At 51.3% G+C, this 19,852-nt stretch overlaps 1 protein-coding gene across 1 annotated transcript in view; it reads left to right on the forward strand.

Annotated features, from left to right (window-relative positions):
- The window catches only part of plekha6 (pleckstrin homology domain containing, family A member 6), a 59,805-nt gene extending 42,047 nt beyond the window's left edge, over positions 1 to 17,758 (forward strand). Inside the window, 19 exon segments of the mRNA XM_042342118.1 lie at positions 266 to 441; positions 839 to 1,172; positions 1,175 to 1,338; positions 1,764 to 2,256; positions 2,887 to 2,973; positions 8,333 to 8,398; positions 8,919 to 8,999; positions 9,366 to 9,515; positions 9,881 to 9,982; positions 10,222 to 10,390; positions 10,722 to 10,858; positions 12,490 to 12,607; positions 13,167 to 13,276; positions 13,753 to 13,944; positions 14,466 to 14,627; positions 15,360 to 15,493; positions 15,859 to 16,001; positions 16,836 to 16,944; positions 17,616 to 17,758. Coding sequence (XP_042198052.1) covers positions 266 to 441; positions 839 to 1,172; positions 1,175 to 1,338; positions 1,764 to 2,256; positions 2,887 to 2,973; positions 8,333 to 8,398; positions 8,919 to 8,999; positions 9,366 to 9,515; positions 9,881 to 9,982; positions 10,222 to 10,390; positions 10,722 to 10,858; positions 12,490 to 12,607; positions 13,167 to 13,276; positions 13,753 to 13,944; positions 14,466 to 14,627; positions 15,360 to 15,493; positions 15,859 to 16,001; positions 16,836 to 16,933 — 2,916 coding nt within the window. The 3' untranslated portion in view covers positions 16,934 to 16,944; positions 17,616 to 17,758.
- Positions 17,759 to 19,852: the final 2,094 nt, after the last annotated feature.

Consider the following 19,852-nt stretch of genomic DNA (forward strand, 5'->3'; position numbering starts at 1 on the left):
ACACCCCACCCGCGCCTCCTTCAAGGCCCGCCTCGAGACCTTCCTTTTCGACCGCGCCTTCGGACATCTTCTCTCCTTCCAACCCCCTCCACATTACCCCCCTCCCCCACACCCCCCCAACATCCATCTCTGACCCCAACTCCCAGCTGAAAGGCGCTGTGTAAATGCAACTTGTTGTTGTTGTTGTTGATGTGTTTTCTCGTGTGTACAGCTTCGGTCCCGTGGGCGCAGTAACACAGACTCCCCTTGGTTTCTCCCCCTACAGCTGATTGTAATCAGACAGGCAGAGGTTTTTCTCAATAATGATCGTTCCATTGATCACCAGGCTGAGCACGCAGGTATCCGCACTTATTACCTGTGCGCTGAGAACAAGGCTGAGATGGAGGCTTGGATCAACGCCATGAACGAAGCCGCCAGCGTGCAGGCGCAGCCCCCGCAAAGGTACGCTTCAACCGCGGCTCTGTTACAGGGAACAGGATGAGGCCATTCAGCCCCTCGAGCCTGTTCCGCCATTCGATTGATTCGGTCATGGCTGATCTGGACCTCAAGTCCATTTAACCGCCGGGGGTGGGGGGCGGAGGAAGTTGGTCACTAAATCCACGACCGCTTGTGGGACGTCGCTGTGCGCAATTGGCTGCCGCGTTTCGCCCACAGAACGCACAGTCATTACACTCTACCGTATATTCCGTGAAGGGCTTTGAGATGTCTCGACGGCGTTATGAGGCGCTGCGTCTAATGGGCAGATTATTATTATTATTATTATATTATCTTTTATTATTCTGATCGTTAGAGCGCTAGAGGTTCATGTGGGCGGTCGCACATCTGTCTCTCTTGTCAGGATCGAGGCGAGTAGTGAGAAGAGGACAGCGGCAGACGAGAACCACGTGAGCAATCACAAGCGACTCATCAAGCCGGACATGGGCAGGGTCAGGGGGGACGCACACGGGTTCGGAGTTGAGAGGTACGAGAGGAAGACAGACCGCAGGGCGTTGGGCAGGGAGTCGGGCAGGGAGTCGGGCCAGGAGCCCGCTCCACCCAAGGTCAATGGCACAGTGCTGCCGGAGGCCATCTCCGACCCCAACAGCCCGGGGCCCGAGCTGCGGAGCGCCGCGGGCAACCACCGTCCCGCCCAGCCCAACGGCCACAACGTGCAGCAGCACCCGTCCCCGGGTGGAGGCCGGGCAACGCCAACCCACTGCAGGACAACGCCGTGCACCGGCGCGGCTTTGTCCCCCGCACCAGCACTGAGAAGCAGGCGCAGAGGCAGTCCTCGCTGTCGCAGCTCCAGCAGTGGGTGGACCAACGCAGAGGAGGACCACCGTCAGATGGGTTCAGGAGGTGAGACACCCTCAACTGTTAGTCAGCCGCTGGGTATAGCTGCCATTGGGCTGTATAAAACCTTAAGCAAGTTCCCTTTACGTTTCACTCGCCCCTCTTTGTTTACCCGGTGGTAAGTAGGAACCCCGGTTGTTGGTTGATTGGAGGATCGATCGCTTTCCCGGGGGGGGAGGTAATAATTCCCTCAAAAAAAAAGGGGTCACTGAATCCAGGACTGGTTTGTGGGCACGCTGACGGGCGCAATTGGCTGCCTTGTTTCGCCCACAAAGTACACAGTCACTGCACTTTACAATATATTCTGCGAAGCGCTTTGAGCCGCGATATCAAATGCGGGGAATATTATTATTATTACTATTATTATTTTTATTATTACTCCCAGCTTTCGACTGATTTGCACTTGCGCTAACTGTACCTATTCCCTTCAGTCCTCAGGGCTACCACACTCCAACCAGAGGCACCCCGGATTACCCTGGTCAGTTTACGCCCTATTACCAGGAGGACTTGTCCCAGTTTTACCAGGTGGACGAGCGGCCGGACAGCATATCCTCAGTGCCCATGTACGACAGGACCACGGTGGTGTGGTCGATGGAAGACAGGAGCAGGTCCGTGCGGGCGCCCGCCTCCTTCCAGCTGAGAGATCACCAGGTGTTCAGCGGGCAGGGCTCCCCTGTCTGGCACGGAGGCGGGCACCAGTCGTACGTCAGCGAGATGGACCATGTGGCCGAGTCCCTGAGGAGGTTCGCCCTGCAGCCACGCTCCCGCTCCGTGCCTCGCTCCCCCTCACAGGGACCGCTGGTCACCGGTCGCATGTACTCTCCCGTCAGGTCTCCCAGCGCCAGGATGGACAGGTTGCCCCCGAGACGGGAGGAGATGATGGGTGACCCAGTTTACACTCTCAGACGCTCGCGCAGCAATAAGGTAACCGTTCCCCGCACCGCACAGCTCCGCACCGGGAGATGGTGGGAGCAGAAAGTGTTGCTTCCTTCAGATGCAAATTAGATTGATTTCTTTTAGAGAATAATATATTGGGAAACATTACAGCGAAGGAATAAATTGAGACATGACATGCAGCAAGCGTAGTATGGCTTGGAAAATAACCGGGCAACTTTGGATCTAAGGTTCCCAAAGTTTCCCACTCTGTGGCACTCTAATCCGTACAATAAAAAATGTGTTCACTCAAACCACGGCATTTGCCCCCAAAATACACAGCCAATGCACTTGACAATATATTTTGTGAAACCCTTCGAGACGTCTGAACGACGTAATAAGGCGCTATATCAAATGCAAGGATTATTATTTAGTACCATTCACATCCCCTGCGTGTACAAAAACACACAGTCACTACACTTTACGGAAAATCCTGCGAAGCACTTTGACACGTTCCCCTGATGCGAAAGGCGCTGTATCAAATTGTTTTAACCTTTGTTTTTTCTTGCGTTGCTTTACTCACATTGGGTTGGACAATAAGATGACGATGGGGATGGGGTGGGGGTGGATGAGAATGAGACCCGGTGTTAATGGGCTGTTGTCCTCTTTGCCTTTTGACAGTATGATTATCCTGGAGACCGAAGATCCTTACCATCGCCAATGTACTCTTTGCCTTTCTCCGTGTCCCCCTCGCTGCAGGACAGAATGGTACGTTGGCGCCAATGATCAGTCCTAAGCAGGGCCGAGCCGAACTGGCCCTGCGAGGGGGCTGTGATCACCATTCAGGGCTTGATGTCCACAGTACTCAAGTAGAGATGTATTGGAGTAGAGATTTATCTGAGTGCAGCCAAGCCAATGCCAATTTCTTTTCATATAACTTTCCAACAATAAGTTCCATAATCTTCGACCCACGGCAGCGAGTTCCACATTCTCATCACCCTCTCTCTCCGCGCACGTGAAAAAGTTCCCGATAAACGCCTTCCCCCGTGCGAGCCGCTAACTTTCTTATTATTTGTGCAATTTTAATCACGTTCACTATGAAACCTTCTCCTAGTTTACTAACCGTCTGTTTCCTTCCCCTTGAATAACGTTACCTGTTTTCTCTCGGTTTCTCTGCTGTCTAACTCTGTGACTCCTTTTCCCCCCTCGCCACCCCCCCCCACCCCGCCTGCTGTTGGTGTGACAGGATCATATCCTTGACCTTCAGTTACAAAGGAAGCTGGAATTTTTGGACCAGCAGGTGGGATTCTGTGCTAGTTAACTAACTCCTCTGACCTTCATTTCCCCATTGGCCAAAGGCCAAGTGACAAGGTTGTGTGTCCAGGCGGTTTGAGTGTAACCCAGAGCAAGCCAGGTTCCAAGGCAACAGGTCCTTAAGACCTGATTAACCCACAAGGCCGAACACTTAGGGGATAGATCGACGGCCAAGTTGTTAAGAAATACATGGGTTTCAAGTGGAGGGAAGTGGCTGAAATATTGTGGGTAAGACCGAGAGGAGGTTACATGGAGCAGGACAGAAATCACTGTTAATTATCCCCCTCCTCACTCTGAAATCCTTGGCATTTCCACTTAGGACGAGAAACCAAAGCCCGTTTGCTCTGAGGGGGCGAATATTTATTTGGCTTCTCGGTCTCGATCAGGATCTTGCGCTTACCAAACTGACTTTCGCAAGGGTTAAAGCCAACCTCGAGATGTCTGAATAGTGAAGCATTACTTGTTTTAAGCGATCCATTTAATGATAATAATAATAATAATAATTTGGTCACTCAGTCCCCGACTGTGTGTGGGACGTCGCTGTGCGCAATTGGCTGCCGTGTTTCGCCCACAAAATATACAGTCAATTCGCTTTACAGTGTATCCTGTGAAGTGCTTTGAGACGTCTCAAAGACGTGATAAGGCGCTGTATTATATTATTATCTACCCAGTTAGCTGCAGGGGATGCCAGAGCACAGTGATAATGGGAATCGGGGGGGGAAGTTGTGAGCGAGGACACCCTTGTCTTCGAGGACGTCGTAAACCTTGTTGCTTCTCCTTTGCGTATTCTTCAATGGTCTTCACCGGCATCCTGTGAACCTACTGCACACCAACACCATGCATTGATCTCACAGAATCGGAGCCTTTTAGCTGCAGTGTCATTTGAATCAAGCTTGCATCCACCAAACCAAACCAAACCCTCCCGCCACTGATTCATTCCGAACATTTCGAATCCTACAGAACACAGCGAAACCACTCCACGGCTTAGAGACTCCCTATTTGTTTATTTGTTTTTGTTTGTGTATGTATGTGCACCATTGGTTGCTGTGCTTCACCCACAAATTACACAGTATATCGATCCACTTTACAGTATATTTTATGAAGCGCTTTGAGACGTCTTAAGGATGCGATAAGGCGCTGTATCAAATGCGAGGATTATTATTATTTTTTATATCCTCGGCTCTCTAAACGCTCCATGTGCAGCAGTTATTGAAGGGAACAGGTTTAACTGGGCTTTAATGAGTATTGACAACTAACTGTCTGGAATGAGCAATGGTAACCGAGGTGACTAGAGCTGGAGCTCATCGTCTGCTAACAGCAGAGTTTGCAAATGCATCGCCAGCGTCTGAAACGAGAGGCTAAGGCTCTGTCCCTGATTGAAGTGCCTCATGTAGTGAGAGAGCTGAGCTTTACTCCAGACTGACTCTGAAGCCATTGAGCGCTCATTCCTTGAAGCCATTCCTTGAAGCCGTAACTCGGTTGCCAAGTGTCTCAACTTCTCAACCGCAGTCCATGTGATTTAGAATGAGGGGGTTTGCATTCTCAGTCCCTGAGAGATTGTAATCGCAGCTGCTCCTACCCTATGAGACTGTTTTGCCATTAAAATTCTTATCTCTGAGGTCTGTTCTTTTAAAGAACAGCGTTGAAGTGCCTTCCGAACAAAGACAGCATTGTAGACATTTCCTCTGTTTTGGTGAGGCGTTAGATTTTGAGACAAAACAGTCACGGCCTAAGATAGGGTGGGATTTCCGGTTGTTTCGGACTCTTAACGACGTTTCGAAAACGATGGATGGGATATTTTGGTAGAGGCCATTGAACTGCACACTTAATTCTTCTGTAACATGTTATTGCTGGTTGATACCCATTAAACAATTGGCTGCCACGTTTGGCCCGCAAAATACACAGTCACTACATTTTACAGTGTATCCTGTGAAGCGCTTTGAGACGTCTCGAAGACGGGATAAGGCGCTGTATCAAATGCAAGGATTATTATTATATTAACCGGTGTTAATGAACACAGCCCGGCCACCCTCAGAGTAAGTGCCTTCATTGATACCATCGCCAATGGGCTTTGTAAAGTGTTGCAACCTGTTTGTACCTTTCAACTCCTGAGCCACTGACCCGCAACGTGTCGCACGGGTCTGATCTAATCCTGACCTCGTGCCTGTGCTTTTTGTCTTGATCAACATAGATCAATGAGAATCAGTGTGTTATCAACATGGTTCACAGAATGCTAGAGAACTCGTCCCTCAGAGCTCAGTTGTACATGCAAGTAAGAGCATGGCTGTTAGCTGTGTCCAGTTCCACGCTGTCGACGGTAGATGTGCAGTAGTTGAGAGCTGTCTGCGATCACCCTGCCACACTTACCCCCACTTCGCAACCTGGCCAGCATTTCACAAACTGTTCAGGGCACGTTGGCTGTGTCTTCATGTGTTGTTCACGTGTTATTGTGCGTGTGTGTTACTGCGCTTGTGTGTGTGTGTGTTACTGTGTGTGTGGGTGTGTTATAGTATGTGATTATATTGTGTGTGTATATGTGTGTCTTGTGTGTGAGTGTATTATGTGTGTGTTACTGTGGGTGTGTTGTGTGTTACTGTGTGTGTGTTGTGTGTTACTGTGTGTGTGGTGTGTTGTTAGTGCTTTTCATGTTGTAACATCTTCCCAATCTCTGTTTGCCGGGTCCTCAATCCTCTGAAGGGCTTCATCCAGCCCAGTCACTGCAGCTTTGATGAAACTCTTGTGAATCCGCTACACATAGTACATCTTCTTGTTTTATCCTTAATCTCATCTCATCATTACACGTTAGTTAGTTGGTTAGTTAGTAAGTTAGTTGGTCAGTTGGTTGGTTGAATAGTTAGTTATTGCTGCCTTCTGCCTCCTCTCACATTGTAAATTTGTTGTTTCTCCTCTATTTACTCCCTTTCCCCATTTTCCTTTGGGCCGAACAAATTGAATCTTCAGTATTCCTAGTTAATTTGACAGATTCCCCCCACCATTAGACACTCAAATTTCCATCATAGTTGAGCAATGACAAAGCTTTTTGATGCGAGGCATTTAGTGTCCATTGCTTGGCTTGTGATCATATTGGCGTGGCCAATATGCGTGCAATGGTTTGGGGTCTTATCTGGGTAAAGTTTCATTAATATTGCAATTTCTCCAAATTACAGGGTTGAGCAAACATGTTTAATATCATCTGAGATCTCTTTGGGGGTCAGTAACCTGTTCCTCCTGAATCAGTTTGTGAAATGACAGCCAAAACGTTTTCTCCGCATGCTTTCGCCACGATGGTCAGACTGTCTGAAGTACTTGTTGTGTAAAATGTGTGTAAGTGAGTGTGTGTGAGTGAGTGTGTGTGTGAGCGAGTGTGTGTGTGTGAGCGCGCGTGTGTGTGTGAGCGAGTGTGTGTGTGTGAGCGCGCGTGTGTGTGTGAGCGCGCGTGTGTGTGAGTGCGTGTGTGTGTATGTGTCCTATAAATATCTGTGCAAGATGTGTTTGGAGTGTACACATGGAGTGTACATGTGTTGTGTGTATGTATGTTTACCTATAGGTACGCTGTATGTCTGTGTGTTTTATCCTTGTATATCCTAGTGCCTTGGGATGTCGTCGCGACGTGAAAGGCATTGTATAAATGTAATTTGTTGTTGTTGTAGCAGTTGTTGTTGTAGCTGTTGTTGTTAGTTGTGTGAAACAGCTGATTGCGAATGAGCACTGTTCCAATCGACACTTGTTTCTCGGTTATTCGCCAATGTTTCTCTGTCGACGAGTGACCATGTTATTGTCGCTGTAGCTTGTCTGTTAGGTTTGATGTCTGTGACGTTCTTTGTGGAGTTATAATGAAGTGACTGATTTATGCGCCGTTTCATGGCGTGTGGTAACGATTTTTCCACCCAGCGTCAAGACTTTATTTTAATTCCCCTCTGACAACTGTCTCTTGTCTGAGGCAGGAAGACACTAACTGGAGTATTGCCTCCCAGTGCTTTATCTCTCCATGATCATTGGCCTGCTATTGGTTTGGGGGGAGGGGGGGAGTGGGGAGGCTACAGCATCCCCTGACACACTCACGCACACCCAGGACCCTTAAAGCCCTGGGCTTTGGGCAGTGATCAGGAGAGGAGATTGTGGTTCAATTGCTGTCGCACTAGCTCATGGTGACTGAGGCCAACTCTTGCTCCTCTCTTAACACCCTTGAGATCAGCTAACTCAGGGCTACTGAAGAACATTGCTGAGATGATCTTCTCTTCCTTAAAGGGACAAATCTTCCCTATCTTTGGGCTTCAATCTCAAAGTGATAATCTATTGCATAGCTGCTGCTTAGGTGATTGAAGATATCAGTCTTAGATATTAACTGCTCTATTATTACTCTATGTGTGTGTGTGTTTGTCTGTCTGTCTGTTTGTTGGGTGGGGGGGTAGAGAACTACATTAGGAATGGAAGAAATCATGGCTTTGTAGTCAGTGACCTTGGGTTGAAACGTTGACCTTCAAAATAATTTAGACATTGAAGCATCAATGAAGTTGGGGCTGAATGTTTTTTTTTGGGTGGGGAGGGGAGAAGCTCTAGCTACGAGTTCTGAATTTAAACCGAGTTCAGTCCAAGTCCTGAGCCATGTTCGGGAGCTGATGGTATGAATTTGCCAGTGGGTCAGAGGGTTTTCAAGTCCAATCCTGCAGAATCCTGTCGCGAACTGCTGTATAACCCGGGGTAGTTGTCGGATCGGGAGAATGTGGGTGGAAAAGCAAACATAAAGTTAGCAGCAGATCAGCGATTTTCAACAAGTGCCATGGTTGACCCTCTTGTCTATTGGTGATTCCAGGCTCCGTATCAGGACCAGTACCTGAACCCTCTGCACCTCTACAAACCCAACGACTTGGAAATCGACGTAAGTTTGTCATTTGCATCCCAACTCCTTAGAAGAGCATTAGACTGAAGGGCTAGGCATCGAGTTGGGGGTGAATTGCAGTGTCTGAGCTGCGAGACGTTACCACTGATGGTACGTTAAGCCCTGACTTTAAGTCTCCTTTTCCGCGGGAACTAAGATACCCACCCGGTGGGCGGGCGCCAGCCAGATTCCTGACGTCTCTCGCAGCCTCAGCCTTGACACCCTCATCTTAAAACCTTGACGCACCGTTTGCAGGACAGTTTTGCTCACAAAATTCACAAGCGCTTCGAGACGTCTCAACGGCGTGATAAGGCGCTATGTCAAGTGCAAAGATTATTATTCTATGAGGAATGTTAATATATGTTATATTAACCTGTTATTTTCCTAAAGCGGTCTCGTTTGCTGTCTAGGAATCGCGCTCTCTTCCCTGGGAGTGAATCGAGTGACCGAATCCTGCCTAACCTGCTGGCTTTCTTTCTGTCTCTCTCTCTCTCTCTCTTTCTCTCTATTTCTGTAACAGAAGCTGCTGAGCCGGCTTTGCGAGCAAACCAAGAACCAACGAGAACAGGAGAAGTGGGTCCTGCAGCTCCGAAAGGAGAAGGTACCTTTGCAAAAGAATTTAAGGGTGGAGCCGTGCGGCTGCAAATTCTCAACCCAAGCCCCGATGGGTAGGGTGGTCCTAGCTGGACAAGCAGCGGGAAAGCTTGACGGACAGCGCTATCGACGGAAAAGCTTATGCGGTTTTAGCTGGCTAGCACTCCGAGCGTAAAAGGCATTATATAAATGCAAGTTGTTGCTGGTGTTAGACTCCAGCAGCTACCCCAACACACACTAGGTGGAATGTCAGTTACCCCAGTACAGTTTTGTTATCATAAGTCCCCACCTGGTGAGAAGTTGGGACGGCAGATGGGAATAGAAGCTCAGACGCAGTATCTCCTGCTAACGTTTCTTTTTGCTCCCAATGTAGGAGTCTCTGGAGAGAGCCCTGGAAACGACGCATCGTGAGATAGCCCTGTTCCGGAGCCAGCCTGCTTACGCTGAGCAGCTGGTGCAGAAAAAGGAGTCGTTACAGAATAAGCTGGTCAACATCCGAGGAGAGCTCTCGCAAGCAACCACGGTGAGAGGGGCTGCCGCAGGTTAACCACTCTCTCTCTCTCTCCCCCACCTCCCCATCCCCCCAATGTCCACACACCTACAGTGACCGCGCCTGTAAGCACCTGGATCGAGGGAGTACAGGAATGAGCAGGAGACCAGAGGCAGGAAGAGTGGAGGGTTTGGGGAGGAGAATCTGGGGTGGATCAGACAGAATAGTGGGTAGAGGGACCGGGCAAGATCATGGAGGGAGTCACAGGTCAGGGCGAGGACCTTGTGGCTAGTTCACTGAAGCCTTGGGACGTCCGCCCGACGTGAAAGGCTCCGTACAAATGTAATGCAAGTTGTTGCTGTTGTCTGACTGCGTGTTGGGTGTTGTCTGTGTGACAGGCATTTGCCAGCACAAAAATTGAATGCGATGCCCTGCAGATGGAGCTGTCCATCATCCACAATGACATCTGGCAACAGCTCAACAACACCATAGGAATGCAGGTAACTCAGCCCGGCCTCACCTGCCCATGATTCCACAATTTACTCTTGGCTTTTCATGTGGGGAGGGGGGTGGCTGGGAAGAAGGAGGGAAGATGGGGGGAGGAGGAAGATGGGGGAGGAGAGGAAACGGTGGAGGAAGGGAGATGGTGGGGGGGGGTGGTGGGGGGGGATGGGGGGGGGGAATGGAAGGTGATTAATGCCAATTTACGGTAACCGGGGCTGGTTGTTTGGGGTTTCAGAATGAGTTTGACAACAAACACGCTCAGAAACTGTTGTGGAGAATCCAGGATGTGATGGAGGGGCTGAGGAAGAGCTACCCCGACAGGCTGACAGCCGACTCCATCAAACTGAACGGTACGCGACTCAGCCCTTGGTGGCGAGAGTGTGCGAGGGAGCTGCGGTGTTGGGGTGTGTGTTTGGTGTGCGTGTATGTGTGTGTGTGTGCACGCGTGTGGTGGGGTGGGTGTGTTGTGTGTGGGAGGGGGGGTTTGTGTGGTGTGCGTGTTCGTGCGCGCGTGTATGAGATTGAGTGAAACGAACCGCGTCGTCTCGAGATGGAGCTCGAACCCACAACCCTTCGGTCCGGAGATGAGCGTGCAACCGAGCTGATGGGGAGTGGGTGTACGAGCCGGAGTTGGGTTTGGTGGTGGGGGGGGTGGGGGGGTTGGAGGGGCTTGGGACCTGTTGTGACCTGCGGGGGTCCCGGACGGTGCGATGATTCTCTCTGTTGTGTACGCAGTGACGAGCGGCCAGGTGGGGACATTCAGCTCCAACAGCCCCGCCAGCCCGCTGAGCTCTACCAGCCTCACCAGCCCCGTCAGCCCCTTCTCACCCGTCTCCGGCTCTCAGTCCTCAGCTCAGCCCCCGGTCAGTGAGGTGAGTGATGGTGGGAACTTTCACTTTCAGTCAATCAAAGCACGTGCGCCCACAACACTCTCCCCCCCCCCCCCCCGCCCACACGGAGATCCAGAGCAACACGACGGTCACTCAATCCACGAGGACGCTGCCGTGGCTCAATCGGCTGCCGCGTTTCGCCCACAACATGCACCAGTGTATCCTGTGAAGCGCTTTTGAGGTGTCTCGACGATGTGATAAGGGGCTGTAACAGATACAAGGATTATTATTAAGACGATAAAGAGAGGAAGGGGTTGGTGGGATTAGACTGGGTGTGGCTTGCTGGGGGAAGGGGGGTGGGTGGGGAACCCGCTCTCTGATTTTACGCCTCTCTAAACCTTTCTCTTTGTAGCTTCGCTTTTGAGGTAAGCCCTGCCTGACGCTAACTCTCCCTTTGCTGGCTAAACCTTTTCGCTAAAGCTTTGCGGTTACTCTCTCTGCTTTGCTCGCTCTGCCTCAGGAGTCTCGGCCGCCTCGACCTCCCCTTCCTCAGTCCTACCTGCAGCAGGAGCCGTGGCCTGAGGTTCCCCCTCTGCCCAGTGAGAGCAGTCTGTGGGCCTTCTCAGCCGAGGACGTGCGAGACGACCGAGGGATGGGCGCCCTGCCGGGGAAGAGAAGTGGAGGGGCGGCAGTAAGTGGCTGACAACGCTCCACTGTCTCCCATCAGTCCCATGTCTTGTGGCTTTTCACCATCTGTCTCAAGTCATGCATCAATGTGGTTCAGAGCCTGAAATAAGCAGCGTGTTTGGAGAGAGTGTGGGGCTGAATGGGGGGGGGGGGGGGGGGAGGGGGGTTGGTGGGTGGATGGGGGAGAGAAGACTCAATACTGGGGAACTTGGCACATGGAAATGACTTCACCCATTAGTTAGCATCAGCTGGGCTTCACCGGGTTAAAGTCCTCGGTGGAAGGTTCGTCCAGTTGGCTATGGGATACGGAGCAAAGGCCGGTAATTGGAGTTGAGGTACACATCAGCCGTGATCTAACAGAATGGAGGGACAGGCTCGGGGACTGAATGGCCTCCCCCTGTTTACTATGTTCCCATGTTCCTCCTTATGTTCCTCCACGATTGAGTTGAAACAAAGCAAGACATTGTTTGACAGTTGGTAAAGAAACATCAGAGACACTTGGCAGTGCAGACACAACACCTCAGCCAAAAGCTTAATGGGGAATTGGACGAGTGCCTAATACCTAGCGATGCTGCGCTGGCTCTACACAAACCCACGCTATATCCCAAAGGAACCAAGCTCTCCGATTACCTCCTGATTTCACGCCTCTCTCTGTGCCGGCCAATTCGGTCATCGTCGGTCAGTTTGGTGTCTGTGTTGATTTCTAAGTCTATCAGCACAGTGTTGAGGCTCGCTACTGTAAACGCTTCACGCTCTGTTGTAAGACCTTCCAGGGATCTGAGCTGTGTGAAGACCTTTTGACTCTCTTTTCCTCCAGTCGGCTGGATTGACCCCAGTTCTAGAACCCCCTTGTCTAGGGCTTGAGCATCCACCTCACAGGGGAAAAGGCAGCTACAAATCCCGAACCAGTCTCCCAAGTCTAGGATTCTCGCTCACGCGGTTGAATCCCCAAGTCCTTGATGTTCCACCTTCTTTGACCTCCGCAGCAATTCACTGTCGACCCTTCCAGGATAGAGACCCGCGGAGCTGTGCCAACCAGCCTGGACAACAGCATGTCACAAGCCAGACAGGACCCGGAGACCGAGAAACAAGGTGCAAATAAAGGTATCGTCTGAAAGGTTTAGTCGAGAGAGAAAGAGAGCGAGCGAGCGCACGTGGGAAATAAGTCATATCAGTCGGGACCATAACCACTTAATATGACTTGCGTGAAGTCTGCGGTGCAGGCAAACTGGATAAATGGTAGAGAATCCAATTTAATCAGTAATCCAGACTGCGCACTGCGCAATTCAATGCAGCCGGAAAGTGAGAGCGTGTGGTGACGGGTCAAGACTACGGTTCCCGCGGGTCAATGCAGCCGGTTTAAGTGCGGGAGCAATGGAGGGCAGGAGAGCGGAGTTAGGAGGTGATTAATACAAGTAGCGCAAATCAATCTTAAGAGGCTTAATAGGAAACTGAACTCGAGGGTATGTACGACTTAGATTCATAAAGATAAGATTTACGTAAGCGTTACTGTAATAGTAATAATGCTCCTCTATTTGATATCGCTCCTTTCACGTGGGAAAGCTGTCTCAAAGCACTTCACAGGATATACTGTGAAGTGTAGTGACTGTTTTTTTGTTTAGGCATTCGTTTTCTAACCTAAATCCCTTGTGGCTTCTTACAGTAGGCGTCGTTCCGCCAAGAACCAAGTCTCCTCCTGAGGAACTGTCTCCGTCGCCTTCCTACAGCGCACTTCGCACTAGTGACAAGGACCGTTCTGGATCTCTGATACAAGTACGTGTGAATATTGTTGCCCACAAATCCGATCTACAGCCCACCCCACCCCCCCACACTCCTATATTTGGTATAAAAATAATAATAATCCTTTGATTTGGTACACCCCACCCTCCCTCTCTGCCCTCTGTGTCTCTTGATCCCAACCCGCAGCTCGGATGCAAATTCCAGCGCCTCAGGATGTGCTCCCGATGTGAAAGGCCCTCATTCTCACCTACATTAAACTAAACTCCGTCCCCCATCACACTGCGCCCCGAACCTCTGGAACACTGTTTCTCGGTGATCCCTCCGCCTTGAGGACCTTGCTCTTCGACCGTGCCTACGGTCACCTCCCACCTCCGCTCCCCCACTCCCTACCGGCTCAGGGTTGTGCTCCACCACTGTCAAGTGCTCTGGGTCGCTACCCTGCACGAGGGGCGCAGTGTCCATGCAAGTTGTTGTTGTCGTCGCATAAATGTACGTTGCTATTGTTACAGGAAAGGCCCAAGAGCGGTGGGTTCCAGAGTGACCCCAAGTCTAAGATGAGCGTGGAGGAGCAGAACGACCGGATGAAACGGCATCAGAATGGGTCGTTGAGAAACCGGGAGAAGAGGAGGAGCCTCAACCTGCCGCCTGGTCACTATCTGTCCGCAGACTCCAGCCCCCGCCCCACCAGACCCCGATTCACCGTACGTTGTGGCTTTGTCTGTAGCTCCCTGCGTTGCCAGAGATTGTGCGCGTGCGTGCGTGAGATTTAATTAATAATAATAATAATCCTCGCTTTTAATATAGCGCCTTATCACGTCGTTGAGTCGTCTCAAAGCTCTTCACAGCTTATATCGTAAAGTGTAGTGAGTGCGTATTTTGTGGGCGAAACACGGCAGCCAATTGTGCACAGCGACGTTCCCCACAAACAGTCGTGGATTGAGTGACCACATTTTTATTTTTGAGCGATCCGACGATCGACTAACTTACTGCTCGTCAAACAGAGGTGTGTGCGTGGAGTAAGGAAAGTTACCTAAGGTTTCGCCCTGACCCGGGAATCGAACCTGTGTCCTCTCGCTTGCGAGGCGAGCGAACTAACCACGACACTTCGGGACTTCACGCTTGAGTGAGTGAGTGTGTGTGTGGGAGGGGGTGGGGACGCTCTGTGGAAGCAATGGGTGGCCATCAGAGTGAGACTGACGCAGGCCGTGTGTTGGCTTCCCAGGTCCCTCGACGGAAAACCACAGAGATTGATATCTCCGACCTGGAGGCTGCTGTCAGAGATGAGAGCTCAGAGAGTTACCACGAGACCCCCAGGGAGGAGATTGCCCGTCTCAGGAGGATGGAGCTGGAGCCTGAGCACTATTCAGTGGATATCAACAAGGAGGTGGGTGCGTGCGAGAGTCACAGAAGCTCTAAATGAAGCTGTCATTAGCTGTCACATCAGTTAAGAACTGTCCCACACATCGCCCCAGGCAACTAGTGCGACAAACTGGTTCTGAGGCCGTCAACACCCAATCTGCAATTCACAGTCGTTCCTTCCCACAAGATGAACGTTTCAAAGCTCTTCGGAGATGAGGAGCAGGGAGGAGAGGGTCTGAACAAAGGCACGGTTAAAGGGAGAGTGTTTTTTGTTTTTTTACCCGGGTTTTGAGGTTTGGGGAGAGAAGCAACAAGGTAAAGGGGTTGGTGGGGGAAGAGTTTCCAGAGACGTGTGACTTGGTGACTGAAGACTGAGAACATCTCTGAGCCTTGAGGGAAGCTTTGCTCCTTACGTTTCGGCCAGAAATGTTGCATGAGGCTAGGACATTGAGAGAGAGAGAGAGAGAGAGTGAGAGAGAGAGGTTAAAAACTGTTGAGAGGAGTTTTCGCTGGAGAATGAACCTGGGGATCCAGTGTGCGAGACTGTTGATGCCTTAAAGATTGGTTTAATTAGCTATCTGGCGCCATGCAAAGGCGGGTCAAGGTACCGCAACCATAGACCATGTTAAACCCAGTCAGATCTCTATGCAACCCATAGACGACACGTGTTATTTTCTTTTAAACGTTGCTCGTTCGGTTCTATGACGAGCGTTCGGTTGCTTCGGGTTGTGAGTTGACTCTTTTTCCTGCTCCCAAGTTGTCCACGCCGGACAAAGTCTTCATCCCGGAGCGATACATTGAGTTCGAGCCTGAGGTGCCTCTCAGTGCTGAGGAGATGATAGAGAAGCAGAGGAAAGTGGAGAGGATCAAGACCCTTATCGCTAAGTCCAGGTACCTGACTTGATGGTGGGAACTGCCAGCAAACTCTTCCCTGTGGGTCTCCTATCGGGATGTCAGTGTCGCGAGCACTTTTGCCTCTGAGGCAGAAGGTCGTTGTGTGGGTTCACGCCCCAATACAGGGACTTAGAGCTTACAATCATAGGCTGACACTCCAGCACAGGGCTGGGGGTTGGGGGTGGGTTAGAGGGGAGGGGGAGAGCTGCATTATCGGAGGCATTGTCCTTCGGGTGAGGTGTTAAACTGAGGTCCTGTCTGTGTTGTGTTTGGGGCGAGAGATGGAGGAGGGGGTAGGAGGGATTGGGAAGGTTCCTGAGGGATTAGCCGCTCACCGATTCCCCGTTGCCCTCCCCCCCCAGTTTGCAGAATATCGTGCCCCTGACTGAGGGAGTAACGGAGCTGAGCTTGGACCCGGAGCTGCAGCTGCAGGAGCAGGAGAAGAGGATCGAGATCTCCTGCACTCTCGCCACCGAGGCCTCACGACGCAGTCGGCTCCTGTCAGGTAACACGTCAAACGCCTCTCTCTCCCCACCTCCCCCAGACCCACCCCCAGCCCAATACTGAGCACAGCCAAAGCACCCCCACCCCCACCCAGAGCAGAGAGAGAGTGAGACACGCACACACACTGGAAGAGCTTGCAATCGTGCACACCCACACCTAGGCACGCACAGATCTACACAAACACACACACATAAGCACCCACCCCTGACACACACGCACACCCTCATGCGCACACCCCTTCCCCCCCCCGCCACATGCACACACAGACACATGCACCCGCACCCCCTTACACACACATCCACACTTGCGCACGCACGCACACACACACACACCAGCAGAGCAGAAACCCCTGTCCACAGGGAAGCACAGAGAGAATATGCCTCAAAAAAGGTCCCACACACAGTGTCCGCCCTGTGAAGATGTCACAGACTGTTCTCATTGCTGGACAGTGAGCACGGTGACCCCCTCCTTTGTTTCCCCCTCAAAGTTTCCGCAGTTAGTTTGGGAGGGGGCCTCCATGGGGAGTGGGGGATGGCTTTGTGGAGACGGGGGGTTCTCTGTGGGGAGGGGGGGCGGTTGTGGTTGTGTTGGACATTGGACGGATGGTGAGTTCAGACTTTTTTTTAATTCATCATAACATTCATGTTACATCATTCACTGTGACGTCTCACAACCTGGGACACAATCATCCTGTGTTACTGCGGCCCCTTGTGGGGGCTGGAGGGGGGAATAGAGGGAAGGTGAGACAGTAAGGGAGAGAGGGAGGGAGGGTAGCAGTTGAATGGGAACGCTCCTCCTGATCATCACTTCATTTTCCATCTTTCATCCCATTTAGTTCCAGGGTCCGGAATGTCCAGTCCCTCAACATCATCCTCTCCCAACCCATCTCCACCACCTCTGCCCGCGGACGGAAGCCATTTAATGTGTGTCTGACCTGGGACGAAGTAAGCAAGCCTCACCGTCGGAGGGTGTGTGTGTGTGGGGTGGGGAGGGGGGTGGGGAGAGGCGTTATCTCTGCGAACAGTTTTCATCTCTACATCAAGTGTCAGGTGAGTGCGGGTTAACCTGACCCACTTGTCTGTTGACTTGCTCCCGCAGTCTCCAATGTGACCCCTTTACACTGGGTCACTTAAAGGCAGAGGCAGGGTAGACGTGAGTCGGGGTAGGGTGGTGGGGGGGGATTCTATCCTTTGGGGCACAGGTAGGACCCGACTGCCCTCAATATCTCACCTTGACCCAGGTAAGCTCATTTCGCCCGCGAAGTACACAGTCACTCCACTTTACAGTGTATCCTGTGAAGCGCTTTGAGACATCTCAATGTCATGATAAGGAGCTGTGTCAAATGCAAGGATTATTATTATTATTTAGAACAGACACTCAGTGTTGGTGTGTGGGGTGGGCAATGGCATCATAGTTCAACCCATTGCCCTACGCTCCAATATTCACACACAAGCACTTTTTGAAGGGGGTGGGTGGGGGCCGGGGAACCCATTGGATTGTGATGAGGATCAAGAACCCTGGCTGATTTTCTCTCCCCCACCCCCTCTCTCTCTCTCTCTCTCTCCCTCTCTCTCTCTCTCTCCCCCCCCTCTTTCTCTCCACGTTCCTTCCTCAGCTCAAGCTATAGCCGCCGTTAAGTATCATCGATCGACGTACTAAAGACGGAGACTGGCACCACATCCCGTGAGAAGTGGATCGCTGCCATCGTCAGATAGAGAGAGAGAGAGATGCAGAGTGAAGCCCACCTCCCACCCCCCCCCACCCACCACCACCGCTACCCACCGCTACCCACCACCCACCCCCATCCCGCGAACCGCTCCCCCTACCCCATACGCTCTTGTCTTCCCGCACATTCAGAGAGGGCAGGGGTTGTATTTATAGAAAAAGTCATATCATTTCATTCAAGTGCAGCGCACGATTCTACTTGATGAGATTCGCGGGTGAAACAGTTCGAGTCTTAAACTGGGAGCTGACGGCTGGAGCTGTTCTTTTGCTACGCGGGGGCTAATCGTGTACATGTCCGGCTGCTTTCCAGGGGCTGTGGGTCTCGGCGACCCTCTGGGCAAAGAGGAAACCTAACTGCTCAACAATTCACTCTCTGCAGAAAGGGGCCCTCAGTTCAATTCCTGCTTAGGTCCATTTGTTAAATGTCTCTCAGACGCCTGGCATGTGTGTCTCCCCCCCCCCCAAAGGATCAGGACTTGTGCTTCCCAATAGTTGGAGTCTCGCTGTTACTGCCGCGGCCTGTTAGCCACAGCTTATGCCCTTCAATCTCTAGCACTTTTCCCTCCCCCTTTCTCCCACCGTTCTCCGGTGATACCTGTCCACACACCTGGTGGCACACAGCTGTGTTACCCGTCTTTCCTGAACCTGCCGACTAGCCAACGAAAACCCTGTTGATTAATGGGCCAGATTATAAAGTCTCTGCTTCTCACAGAAGGTCAGTCCATGTCCTACCTCGGTGGAGAGATCTCCCAACGCTGGAGGCACCACCGAGTCAAGCAACGACCTGGAGAGGAATAATTTCTAGTCTGATTCGGCTGGCGTAATAAGCAGGACCTTGTGTCTAATGGGTGAATATTATTGCGGGGAGTTAGGTCGGTGGGGGGGTGGGGGGTTAGTTTGTAAGGATTAATCACCCAGATTACAGCTGGAAAATGGGGGTGTTGGAGGGGGGGGTAGAGGTTCTTGCTGAATTTTGCACTGAGTAAGTTGTTTGGAGGTTCGTGAGGAGATGTGTGGAGAGTGACGGAGGGGAGGAGGATGCCTGATGCACTGACCCAATTAGCGTTGGGTATCAGTTGCACAGCTTAATTGATCCCATACCCCACAGAGACAGAGACAGAGGAGGGCAACTTTAGATTTAAACTGCATTGAGATACACGTTACGTTTTCATTGGCTTCGTTGGCAGATTTTGTATGAAAGTCAACCCCAATCCCGTCTCACTTAACAGAGGTCTCCTGATTTCTCCTCTTGCCCACTCCCACCCACCGAGCTTCTAAATCCACACCTGCCTTGATTATATGGAGAATTATTGGCTTTCGCCCCCTCCCCTCCCCACCTTTGTTGCTTTCTCAAACCTCTCATGGACAGTCCCAGTGTGTGAGCTCAGGTGGATTGAGTCAGAGCGGGACGTCCGAACCCAGGCTCGTCCCATTTCGGAGTTGCCGGAAAACCGGGAATGGGATCTCAGCCGGTTACGAGTACCTGAAAGCAGAGGCGAGCAGAAGCTGCCGCCGTCACTGCCGGCTCAGCGGAGATCGGTTCGTTCAGTGCACGAACACGGATCAGGGATTGTAACCGTAGACGGTCCTGATCTCATGGCTTGCGGTTTTGTGGTATCGCGTTGTCGCTAATGTTTGCCCACCTTCTGGTGATCCACCACCTGGGAGGCTTAAAAAAAATACATGGACTCTTCAACCAGGGTTGCTCTTGAGTGAGTGAGTGAATGAAGTGGAGGGATTGGAGTTTTGGGACATTGGTGAGGCTTGAATCTTGGGTGGAGAGCGAGAGATGCACACACAGACATACCACACACTAACACACACACAAATACATGCTTGGATCTGTGCTCTGGTGTTGGGTGATGGACTGCGAACTCTCCTGTTCAAAGGGGAGGGGGGGTCTTCTCCATGTGGGGCTTGAGGTTCAAGGTTCACTCGATGACTTGCACAACCGCGGAACAAGAGAATGTAAAGGAATCGACATTTGTAAACCTCATAACTTTACATCCGTAAAAAAAAAAAAAAATTCTATTTAGTTCCATTTCCTACTTGTCAGAAGAGGATATTTTTTTGTAGCTGTTTATCACGTGACTGCAGATGTGTTCCGGGGGAAAAGAGGGAATGTTT

The sequence above is a fragment of the Callorhinchus milii genome, unplaced genomic scaffold (genome assembly GCF_018977255.1).
Source record: "Callorhinchus milii isolate IMCB2004 unplaced genomic scaffold, IMCB_Cmil_1.0 Scaffold19, whole genome shotgun sequence".
In the NCBI taxonomy this organism is placed as follows: domain Eukaryota; kingdom Metazoa; phylum Chordata; class Chondrichthyes; order Chimaeriformes; family Callorhinchidae; genus Callorhinchus; species Callorhinchus milii.